The sequence below is a fragment of the Mytilus edulis genome, chromosome 7 (assembly GCF_963676685.1).
Source record: "Mytilus edulis chromosome 7, xbMytEdul2.2, whole genome shotgun sequence".
Taxonomy (NCBI): domain Eukaryota; kingdom Metazoa; phylum Mollusca; class Bivalvia; order Mytilida; family Mytilidae; genus Mytilus; species Mytilus edulis.
In genome coordinates this window covers 41,044,734-41,057,711 of record NC_092350.1, presented here as the reverse complement: position 1 = coordinate 41,057,711, position 12,978 = coordinate 41,044,734, and the positions used below count along the sequence as shown (strand labels likewise).

Genomic DNA, 12,978 nt, shown 5'->3' with positions numbered 1-12,978 from the left:
TTCTCCCAACCGACAAAATATTAAATCTCATGTTATGTAAAATTTACATGATGAAGAATGTGTTTATGCATTGAATCTTTATTGTGCTGCATTATTTGTATCTGACTACATGAAAATCGTTTTATTGTATATTGTGCTTATTACCTTCATCGACATATGTATTACTGATAAATTATTAAGCCAGTAATTTGCTAAGTTCTTCCATTGATATAAAGATTTGGTTTTAAAATTTGGTTATTTCAAATAGATAAGCACATCCTCATTTTTACAGAGATGTTGCTTATCGAGACAGGAACTTTGGAAACGATCCGGATAAAGAGGTGTTGAGTTTATTTTATAAATATTCGTTTCAGTCATTAGATAAGAATAAAAAACTAAATGGAAACAAGCAAGTTATATTTTGACACCCTTTAATATGAATTCTTTTTCTTCAATCTTCTGCTTCCTCCACCATTCCCTCTTGGATACCCGTTATAGTTTATTCTACTCCATGGTCTTAAATCCAATCTTGGAAAATTTTGACAAGGTAAACGTGGGGCTCTAAAAAGATATATTTAATGAAATGATATTGTCAAATATAATATGAAAACAAAAATTGTCTCTAAAAGTAATGTAATAACAAAATAAAATGTAGTCTTAAACCGAGGATGTGATTGTAGGTAAGACACTTATGACGATAAATTTCCCAAAGACGGTATATTTCGAACCGGATATGCACAAATCAAATAAATAGCTGGTCTTAATTCAAAGACATATTGACGCTTCAATCACTGTAAAAACTTTAACCTCGCAGTAAGGACAAGATGGCTCATATCCCCGGTTCTTCTATATATGTTTCTACTTATTCACCTTTGGATTGAAGGTAGTGTATGTCGTGTTATATTATTTCTAATTTCTAAGACAATAATGGGCCAAAAAATGAGCAAATAACTGGCGTTGATCTCATAACAATGTCGATCAACATACGCATCTAAAGGAAAGGTAAAGTAGTACATGTGCACATAGAAGCATCTGTTTCAAGTATAAATACGCACTATAAGAGAAATATTTTTTTTGTCACTGGTCCTATTGTTAAAAATTAAGTTTAATGTTTTACTACAGAAAAAACATATATATGAAACTGATTTAAGTGTAATTACATGTGTCTAGATATATTTGCATACAGAACTCATGGCATAAACCACTTTTGTGCGGTATATCCTTCAATCTATTGTCTACCTTTTGATTTTTTGTCCCTGTTCGTTTTGCTTGGAATTCAGCTGTGTGTTCCACGAAACTTAAGACCTTCTTATTTATATTATCTAAAACAAATGTCATTCTAAAGTAACAGGACTCTAAAAAAATTCTCTGTTTTTCTTCAAAGATAGGTCATGTACCAAGTCAGGAATATGGTAGTAGTTATCAAATAGTTCATTAATATGTATGGTGCCTGCCATTGTCATTAATTTTTGTTGCACAGTGATTCTGTTGTTCCATTGTTTTCCTCTTATAATCAATGTGTTTCCCTCAGTTTTGGGTTGGCTTTGTTTTTTCTAAATCAATTATGACTTTTGAATAGTGGTATACTTCTGTTGTCTTTATTTCTGACGTTTACAGTTATCTATATAGATATAGGAGGATGAGCGTGAGTGCCAATGAAACAACTCTCCATTCAAATAACAATTTATAAAAGTAAACCATTATAGGTCAATGTACGGCGTTCAACACGGAGCCTTGGCTCACACCGAACAACAAACTATAAAGGGTCCCAAAATTACTAGTGTAAAACCATTCCAACGGGAAAACCAACGGTCTAATCTATACATTAGAATAAGCAAAAGACTAAAATCTAGTATTACCCAGCTAACGGAGAAACAAACGGATTTACAGGCATTGAACGAACATCCAGAGTCCTACAATAAAGCGCCGACAATGACTGTCTTTTAATCACTCGCAATTGAGCTGAAATAAATGCAAAAGATATGTTTATCATTTTGTATATACCTGAAACGGATTTGGCTCACCGTGATTAACTGTTTACACTTAGCAATTGCCATTATGTAAAAAGTAAAGCATTAATGCAAGTTAATTTAAATTAAAAACGAAACAATACATGTATTGTGCATCAAATTACATGTCCTGGTTTAAATGGATGAAATTGAGAATGGAAATGGGGAATGTGTCAAAGAGACAACAACTCGACCATAGAAATAACAAAAGCAGAAGGTCACCAACAGGTCTTCAATGTAGCGAGAAATTCCCGCACCCGGAGCCGTCCTTCTATCTAGAATCCTGAATATTACTTTCTAGTATATATAAAGGATTAAACATTTATTTAAATACTAAGTAATCTCCGTTTTTGCTTTCAGGGTAATATACATACATTTATTTAAGAAATAAAACAATAAAATATTCTATCAACTTACAGAAATGTTATTCGTTAGTTTAAATATTATCATATTGTTAAAAAAAAACAAATAAACCATATAATGTTCATGTAATTTTGACATGGTATTGGTATAGCATTCCTGTAGGAGAAACAGATCATCCTCAGCTGTACGAGATTGCAATATAAAGGTTACATGGTATTTACAAATAATGATAATACATAAATTGTGATTAATAATAAATGTATATACTAACGTTCAGTAAAACCAGTAAGAGGGAAATCGTTCTCATAGAAAAAACGGTCACCAATCTTAAAAAACCTGAACTGAAGTCCAATTATACATCTAAATGTTGGTCCCACTAGAGCACCTGCTACTGGTGTCTCTGACAATCCTCCAGCAAATAAATCAATATCTTCAGGATGGCTAAAAGGTATAAAACATGATTTCGATTCAGATTAATAATACTAGAAGATGACTGCGAAATCGCGGTACAATTAGGCAAGTGTTTAAGCAAAGCGTGTGGACACAGTAATATATACGGCCCAATATATAAGCTGGACACAGTAAGGATTTGGACACCGCTAGTGCATTTAATTCTATTAAAAGTCAAACAAACCAATAAATTATCAAATTCATAAGCGAATCTACATTGACCATTCACAATAACAGTGTTAAACCTGTCGTTATTTGATCTACTAGCTCGTGCATGGCATTTACAAATGCCTGTCAAAGGCCCATAACTCTGGAATTACCTTTAAGGAATGACTGTAATATTTTTTCTGTCTATGAAGAAATAACATAAAAAATGTGGTGCACACTGAATAGCGCGCGTAGCGGGTTATTTAACAGTGTGCACCACAGTTGTTATATTATTTCGAATAGACTGACAAAATATTACAGTTAGTTCTAATAATTTAATTCTAAATTCCATTTTAAACCGCCGTAAATCATGAAAAAACGTTGATAACGTCATGGTCACATGACAAAATTGTGTCAATGGTATGATAAACAAAAACGATGTCAGCCAATCCGAAGACTCGTTACATCCAAAATTAAGTTATATTAGAATGTTATAGTTTGTTGAACATCGCGTTATCTTCATAAGTTCCAACAATTATGTAAAAAAATTTCAAATAAATCAATTCAGCAAAATCGAGTTATGGTATAACATGCAAACAAAATCATTTAAATCTTAAACATCCTGTAACTTTCTAAGGACAAAATAGAAATATTAATAAACAAAACAAAAATAGTTTTTTCCTATTCTGTACTATCTCTTAATACCAACAATAACGTTTTATGGTTACAAATTTCAGCGGACAGGGTTACATTTATTCTTTTAATCAACGGCTAGTGTTGAATTCTTTTTGCAATTTCATGAAATCATATCGTTTAATGTGTTTCTGTGTTCTGTGTTGTTTTTTTTTTGGTAAAGGAACACTATAGCTATTACTTTTAAGTGTTTAACGCAGGTCTTTAAAAATCCTACCAAAATACACCAGCAGTCTACTCGATCAACGGAATTTTCTCCTATGTAACTTCATAAAACATAAGATCCACAAAATGGGTCTTTAATAAATCGAATGACGTCCATATAGCTAAGCTAGATAGATAAATTAACAGAGAATGTAGTAACAATGTATTACCAAATATGTTAACTTTTGCCGAAATTTTTTATATAAGGGAAAATACGTTGAGTACATCACATTTATATAATTTGCTTATAGTGTACAAATACCTAAAAACCTTTTAGATAAAGTTAATACATATGTAAAGGTATTGTATGAGCGATAGTCCTTATGGATCCCAAATGAACATAAAGAACTTTTTGAAAAAAGGTGCTTTGAAGTAAATTTGCTCATCATTTGCGTGACTATACTCATTCCAACATGTGTCCAACGAAAAGATGCAAATTATTCATTGAACCAGTTTTATTAAACTAGTTTCATCTCACTTTTACTGAACTTGCACACTTTCATATTTAGGGGCCATCAACAGCCCGCCTTCAGGTGCATGATCTCTGTGTTGACGACCCATTGGTGGCCTTCGGTTGTTTTTTGTTCTTTGGTAGGTTTGTTGTCTCTTTGACATATTCCCCCATTTCCTTTCTCAATTTTATTATTCCACATTTATATGATAGCCTTTATTAGTCAAAACTTTGATTAAAAATTGGAATATATCTTTGTTAAATTTTATCTGTTTGTTATATCGTTAGTCGTAGAAAAGTATGAGAATTTCATATCATCGTTATTTGAACTGCAAATCAATGTCGTTGACATGGTACACACTAGGTCTGAGGATGGATGAGTCTAACAAAAATCAAGTATCAAAAAAGATTACGCAAATTTTGTCAGTTTTGAATTAAAATGAGATGTTTGGAATTTTACAACCTTAAAAATGTACGCATTTAATAACATTTAAAGATTGTAGGATTTGCATTCACGCATGAATCTACGTTTAAAGTAATTTCGTAATACTGCCAAATGTAAAATAACAAAAATGCCGAAATCTGAGGAAATTCAAAACGGAAAGTCCCTAAACAAATGGCAAACTCAATCGCTCAAACACATCAATGAATGGATAACAAATGTCATATACATGACTCGGTAAACATGGTAGAGGCCCTACTTAAAATATAAGATCAGACGAGTTTTTTCACTGAGCCTATTGATGAAAATCTCGCAAATGTTAGGCCACAAAAGATATTTAAACATAAAGCAGATGTTAAGGTAAGGGTTATGGTGAATGGTTGCCAATGTAACATCTATTGATCTCAAGTTAAAGTTGGATGTATAAAAATCTAATTTTTTTTTATACTCCCATTATTACATTAAGGAAATTTTACAATCAATATATTTCACCTGTAGACGGATGCTAATGCTCCTGCAGCCGAAGGATGATGATTGGTCAAACCTAGGGGTCCTGTTCCAAAATGTACAGCAGGTTGTAGTCCACAGAACTGTCGCCATCTATTATATGATGGGATGCCATGGTCTCTACCGCGTTGAATGTTTAGTGAACCAAGGTCAAACCCGTTTCCTGGCATTGTTTGAAATAGTCTGTTTCTAATTGCTGGAGTCAGAAAACGGTCTGCTCTACTCTTGAACTGTGTATTCATCCATCTGGCTATGGCACTTGGACCAAATGTAGCAAAGTCACGTATCAAACGAGTACTGAAGAAATGGTCTTCCATAGGTTCACTGGCGCGTAGTGTGTAGTCTATGTTAGACGCTCCAACAAAAGAACCAACAAGGGAATGACCAAATCTATAGGCTGCTGCTCCAAATGCATTTCTCGTAGATGGATTTGCAGAAGGATTGTACACTGTATTAAACCCAAATTGTCTACTTCGTAGCCCAAAAATCATCATACCTTCTGCCCCAAGTATTATTGGAAGATATTCAGTATAAATAATGTGCTGATAAATTCCTGTGAGAATCTTTTTTGCTTCTTGGTACAAATCCTCTGGATTATTCCACCCCTGTGCGATCAACCCATCAACAATATCGTTATGCTCACGCATAAATGCAGTATGCACGACTGTCAGCATTGGAACCTCTGCTGGTCTGCTGTCCCCTAGAAAAGAAATAAACAGTATTATTAATCTTTATTGTACATACGACAGACTAGGGCACATCCTCATTGTAAATAGCAGTAACGGCATCACAGATTTTACAATTTAATCGTTGTTGACAAGAATTTCAAGCGTCCGAAAATGTCAAATATAATCAACTTCTTATCAGACGATCATATCTAATTATATATTGATTTACATTATAAGTTTACTATAAGACACAGAATACCGGTAGAAAGGTAGAAAATAAGTCAATACCCACCAGATTTGAAACACTCTTCCCCTTCTAAACATTCAGATCCAGGGGGACCAGTAGGAAGAAGTCTGTTAGGACCTTCTTGAAGTTTGCCTATAAAATCATTATCGAAAAGCAAAGAAATGATACAGTCATACAAACATAAAATATATCAATGTTACTTTTTCTAATAGTTCAGACAATTTTTACAGTGCTAAAACTTTTATAACTGGTAATGGCTTAAAATACAGCAAATGTTTATATCTGGTATAACACCATTTATCTCTTGCTTCAAACTTCTCTGCATACTCTCTATTTTATAAAAAAATATCTTAGAATGGGTTCTTTTTATTTGTGATCGAAATAATAATAATAATGAACGGTTGAAAAAGAATTTTGCATGTTTTTATTATGTACAGAGAGGTTGTAAAATTTGTACAAAATAATTAGCACCAGAGACTGCAAAAACTATATGATGTGCTTTGATTAATTTTTTTAAGTCGTGAAATAAAATGTTTTAATTACATTGCAATTTTCATCAGAAGCGGTTTTATAGATATTACATTTATGTGTCCAATGTAAAATATACGTGTAGTTTGAAGTCTGACATTTTATTGCTTTCAAACATATAAATAAAAATAGTATTGTACTGTAAATACCTGTTCCCAATACTCGTAAGTCCTCTTGTCCAGCAAGTGTGTTTCCATACGTCACAGAAAGATCAAGAAAAGATGTTCTCTGATTTATTTGATTTCTAGATTCTAGTGAAAAATATAAAAAAAGATTTTATATAAAGTTAGCGTTTTCTTTCATTTCTTTCATATTCATATTCATAACAGATGTATTAGAAGAAGAAGAAGAAGAAGAAGAAGAAGAAGAAGAAGAAGAAGAAGAAGAAGAAGAAGAAGAAGAAGAAGAAGAAGAAGAAGAAGAAGAAGAAGAAGAAGAAGAAGAAGAAGAAGAAGAAGAAGAAGAAGAAGAAGAAGAAGAAGAAGAAGAAGAAGAAGAAGAAGAAGAGGTCAACGCCTTTACAACCCTATGGAAATACTAATAGAAGCATTCAATATTTGTAACTTCATTTTTTGGGGCTTTGATAATGAAAACACGATTACTTTCAAGTTTTTCTTCTATTTACCTGTGCACTTTATAATGGAAACGTGTGCCATCATGTATGTTACAATTCATGCAATTCATTTTGAAATAAAGTACTACGCGAGATTGCTGTCAGCCAATCAATTTACCGTAATAATGAAACGTACATCTAATGTGATTATTATAATTAAAAATCAGATCTTTGACATTTACAAAACCTTACCCGGAGGGCATCCTGGAGAGGAACCAAAGTCGGATCTTACAAAGTGCATACATGTTGTCAGGAAATCACCTGGTGGAGTTCTAAAGGGAAAACACTCGGGTCTACAAAACAGACAAAACAAAAACATTTGAATACAAGTTGTCTAGATATCACATGGCAGACTTCTAAAGGGGAAATACTCTGGTCTAAAAAAGACAAAACACAAACATGTGAATACAAGTCGTCTGGAAATCACCCAGTGGAGTTCGTAAGGGGGAAACACTTTGGTATAAAAAAACAGACAAAAAAAAAACATGTGAATACAAGTTGTCTGGAAATCACATGGCGGAGTTCTTAAGGGGAAACACTCGGGTCTACAAAACAGACAAAACAAAAACATGTGAATACAAGTTGTCTAGATATCACATGGCGGACTTCTAAAGGGGAAACACTCTGGTCTAAAAAAAAGACATAACACAAACATGAATACAAGTTGTCTGGTAATCACCCAGATGGGTTCGTAAGGGGAAACACTCTGGTATAAAAAAACAGACAAAAAAAAACATGTGAATACAAGTTGTCTGGAAATCACATGGCGGAGTTCTTAAGGGGAAACACTCGGGTCTACAAAACAGACAAAACAAAAAAATGTGAATACAAGTTGTCTAGATATCACATGTCGGACTTCTAAAGGGGAAACACTCTGGTCTAAAAAAGACAAAAGACAAACATGTGAATACAAGTTGTCTGGAAATCACCCAGTGGAGTTCGTAAGAGGAAACACTCTGGTATAAAAAAAACTAGAGGCTCTAAAGAGCCTGTGTCGCTCACCTTGGTCTATGTGAATATTAAACAAAGGACGCAGATGGATTCATGACAAAATTGTGTTTTGGTGATGGTGATGTGTTTGTAAATCTTACTTTACTGAACATTCTTGCTGCTTACAATTATCTCTATCTATAATGAACTTGGCCCAGTAGTTTCAGAGGAGAAGATTTTTGTAATAGATTACTAAGATTTACGAAAAATGGTTCAAAATTGACTATAAAGGGCAATAACTCCTAAAGGGGTCCACTGACCATTTCAGTCATGTTGATTTATTTGTAAATCTTGCTTTGCTGAACATTATTGCTGTTTACAGTTTATCTCTATCTATAATAATATTCAAGATAAATAACCAAAAACAGCAAAATTTCCTTAAAATTACCAATTCAGGGGCAGCAACCCAACAACAGGTTGTCCGATTCATCTGTAAATTTCAGGGCAGATAGATCTTGACCTGATAATCAATTTTACTTCCGTCAGATTTGCTCTAAATGCTTTGGTTTTTGAGTTATAAGCCAAAAACTGAATTTTACCCCTATGTACTATTTTTAGCTGTGGCGGCCATCTTGGTTGGTTGGCCAGGTCAAGCCACACATTTTTTAAACTAGATACCCCAATGATGATTGTGGCCAAGTTTGGTTTAATTTGGCCCAGTAGTTTCAAAGAAGAAGATTTTTGTAAAAGATTACTAAGATTTACGAAAAATGGTTAAAAATTGACTATAAAGGGCAATAACTCCTAAAGGGGTCAACTGACCATTTCGGTCATGTTGACTTATTTGTAAATCTTACTTCGCTGAACATTATTGCTGTTTACAGTTTATCTCTATCTATAATAATATTCAAGATAATAACCAAAAACAGCAAAATTTCCTTAAAATTACATATTCAGGGGCAGCAACCCAACAACGGGTTGTCTGGTTCATCTGAAAATTTCAGGGCAGATAGATCTTGACCTGATAAACAATTTTACTTCCGTCAGATTTGCTCTAAATGCTTTGGTTTTTGAGTTATAAGCCAAAAACTGCATTTTACCCCTATGTTCTATTTTTAGCCATATCGGCCATCTTGGTTGGTTGGCGTGGTCAAGCCACACATTTTTTAAACTAGATACCCCAATGATGATTGTGGCCAAGTTTGGTTTTATTTGGCCCAGCAGTTTCAGAGGAGAAGATTTTTGTAAAAGTTAACGACGACGGACGACGGACGACGACGGACGACAGACGACGGACGACGACGACGGACGACGGACGACGACGACGGACGACGGACGCAAAGTGATGGGAAAAGCTCACTTGGCCCTTCGGGCCAGGTGAGCTAAAAATCAGACCAAAAAAAAACATGTGAATACAAGTTGCCTGGATATCACATGGTGGATTTCTTAAGGGGAAACACTTTGGTCAACAAAACAGAGACCAAACATAAACATGAATACAAGTTGTCTGGAAATCACCCTGTGGAGTTCGTAAGGGGAAACACTCTGGTATAAAAAAAAACAGACAAAAAAAAAACATGTGAATACAAGTTGCCTGGAAATTACATAGCGGAGTTCTTAAGGGGAAACACTCGGGTCTACAAACCAAAGACAACAACAAAATACGTGACTACTAAAAAATGTACTCAGATTTGATTGTTTAATGTTAAAATATTGAGTGTGTACTATTTATTCACGTTCCATGTACACGAGTTAAGTTTAATAACACATACCTAAAATATATATTTGATAGTTAGATGAATTTGGTGACTGAGTTAACGACATTGGGAATTAAAAATGTTTTTATATAATTGAAACAAAACATGCAAAATAAAAAAAAAAAGAATTAGGTGCTAATTTCATTGATTTTCACCTAAACCAAATGTTTAGTTACATGCATGCATTATACTTTAATTACCTGACAACTGGAACATTTCCAAGGCAGCAATCTATATCTATGTTACCATCTACACCATCTACAAAAATATATAGTACAAGTTAATCTTAATTACATAAGCAATAGTCATACATGAAAAAAACCTAAACATTTGCCATGAATACACATTTGTGAAATCAGGAATACATGTTGCTTTTATCAGTTTGATGTAGCAGTATATTGATCGTAATTGTAAACAACCGGCTTGATTACATTCAGTGTTCATAATGATTAGCTATACATTTGCTAAAAAATACCGTGAAATTTTACATCCTTACGTTGAAGTGCTATCGGAAAGATATGTTCATGATGTCTAATGGTCTAGATGTAGATCACATAAGAAACGTGGTTATCCGATATATTACTTATTTTGTGTTATATCTCGACTAATATGTACTACCTTTGATTTTAAGTATTTAGTATGACGATAAATATTCACTTTTGTACTCGCACTATAAACAACAAATGTATTTATATTTTTGAAAAACAATATTGCCGTAACCCTAACTACAAGATGATCGTATTTTAATTTAGCTGTGTAAATTATTTTATTTCACGCCAATTTGTCTCTGGTTAGAGTTGTGTTGACATTTTTTCGCATTCCCAATTTATCGCATTTATCTTTTGTCATAAAACTATTTTATTCGTTCAGTTTAATATGTTTACTTGATATTTGAAAATATGACTTTTTGATCAAGTTTAAAAGTCATTTCAATTGATATATTATAGTGTGTCTTTCTGTGTTGTAATATGACACTACTGTTTCAGGTTAGAGTGAAGGTGAAATTATATATACGTGTAACTGAAAAATACAAATATTAGTATATAACAATAAACCAGAGCATACTGACTTGTATCACTACACTATAATAGTCATTAGGGTGCGGTTGAATACCCTGTCATTAATAATTTATCAGCCACTCAAGAACTTGTCTCAGGAAAAAAAAATATCTGTACATTAATCTCACTTTCAGGTATCGGGATGTGATTTTTTTTCTGAGACAAGTGCTTGTCGGACCATCCACAAGAACTTGCGGTCATCCGATGTTCAGTACTTCAGATCTTTGATTACATCTTGTGACTTGGACGGAGAGTTGTCTCATTGGCACTCGTATCACATATCATTATTTCTCTATTTTTTGTGCTATTTTCACATTTCTTGATCGGTGTGAGAAAAATATTTCTCCTCACTAGTGAAATATCTGTTCTCGGCAAACGGTTAGTCGAAATTTGATTATGACGTCTAAATGTCTTGTTTTCTTCTGAATTTTCCTATTGTGACGTCATGAAAAAAGGCGACCATGCCTGATAACGACGCATATAAAGAACAAAAATTTCTGAAAATCTTTGAAAAAGATGAATAAAAATCATTAGAGAAACAGATTCCGACACTACAACTCGTGTATTAAGATATTTATCCACTCTCGACAGTTAAATTTTAGTTATTTAAAGAGCTCGACAAGCCTCGCGCTTTAAATAATAAAATTAAACTGTCTTGAACGGAGAAATATTGTAATACACTTGTTGCAGTGTAGGAATCTATATTTCTATCATTCACCAATTATACACCCAAAACAATATGAAAATAAAGTCATAGCGCAAATCGTTTCGTTTTTAATATTGTTCGTCTTTTAAAAGACTTTTATACAGAAGTAATACTAAAAATTACCTTTAAGTATAGGTGTTGATATAAAATCGTGGTCGACAAACTGTCCAAAATGAGTTAAGGATACACTGTAAATTTGACTTCTAGGGGGTGATACACCACCATTGTGAATAGCGTTAGATATGTAACGTGGACTGGGAAGAAGTCCTGCAATCACACTGCGTATACGTGGAATAGAACCTGTGTTAAATTCTACAATGAAAAATGTTATCAAAACTGTATTCAATTAATACATTAATCTAAATTATGAACATATGCGTTTGAATGTCCCTTTTGTATCTTTCACCCATCTTGTATATGTATACACGTTTTAAACCTTTTTAAAAACAGGAGTCAGAAAAGTAAACATTGTATAAATGAATTCAAAAAACATAAAGCTGAACCCATACTGAATAAGAAATTACTGATACATATTTGATATATAAGCGATAGAATATTACACACTTATTTTATTTCCTTTAATTTTAAGTTACAGTTGAAATAATGAACTTACGATCTCCATATGTAGGGGAAAGAAATCTCGCTTGAGTTGTTATAGACGCTCCCCATAATGTATTGAATAAGTTGTTGCAAGAACCATCTGCTGTTCGGTAGCGGTCGTTAGGATTACACACAGGGACACGAACTGGACAGTACGGAGCAATCTGTCTGCTGAATTCAGCGGCGTCAGGTGTAGCGCCTCCAGTGCTGTAATTAGATATATTTTATGTGCAACAGTAGGAAACATATAGAATGCGGGGGCTTGAAGTTTGGTGCAGGACTTAACCTTTCTTTGTTATATCTAAATATCTGTTTTGTAATGTCTTTTCAGGATGGTATCAAGTTTCTGTCCTAGAGAGGTTTGTTGAGTCCTCTAAAGTTCGTTCTTATTCTTAAAGCTTGCATGAGTTTTTTTCAACAGCACAAAAGTAATATAAGGTTTAATTTCACGTTTACTTTTGAAATGTTTAAATAATTTTTGAAGGCGAGAATGGTTGGAATATGTTGCAGTTCAACAGTATGCAAGTTTCGCCGTAGTCAGCACTATAATCTATAGCATGACAGTCCGTATCATGTATTGGTTAAAGAAGCCGGAGTGCCTGGAGAAAACCAACGATCTTCGACAG

At 33.4% G+C, this 12,978-nt stretch overlaps 1 protein-coding gene across 1 annotated transcript in view; it reads right to left on the bottom strand.

Annotated features, from left to right (window-relative positions):
- Positions 1–393: 393 nt before the first annotated feature.
- The window catches only part of LOC139481477 (peroxidase-like protein), a 42,228-nt gene continuing 29,643 nt past the window's right edge, over positions 394–12,978 (bottom strand). Inside the window, exons 4-13 of the mRNA XM_071264844.1 lie at positions 12,366–12,559; positions 11,876–12,064; positions 10,189–10,246; positions 7,494–7,594; positions 6,838–6,939; positions 6,206–6,292; positions 5,231–5,945; positions 2,623–2,792; positions 1,839–1,941; positions 394–540 (exon numbers count right to left, since the gene is read on the bottom strand). Coding sequence (XP_071120945.1) covers positions 411–540; positions 1,839–1,941; positions 2,623–2,792; positions 5,231–5,945; positions 6,206–6,292; positions 6,838–6,939; positions 7,494–7,594; positions 10,189–10,246; positions 11,876–12,064; positions 12,366–12,559 — 1,849 coding nt within the window. The 3' untranslated portion in view covers positions 394–410. The remainder of the gene's footprint in view (positions 541–1,838; positions 1,942–2,622; positions 2,793–5,230; positions 5,946–6,205; positions 6,293–6,837; positions 6,940–7,493; positions 7,595–10,188; positions 10,247–11,875; positions 12,065–12,365; positions 12,560–12,978) is intronic.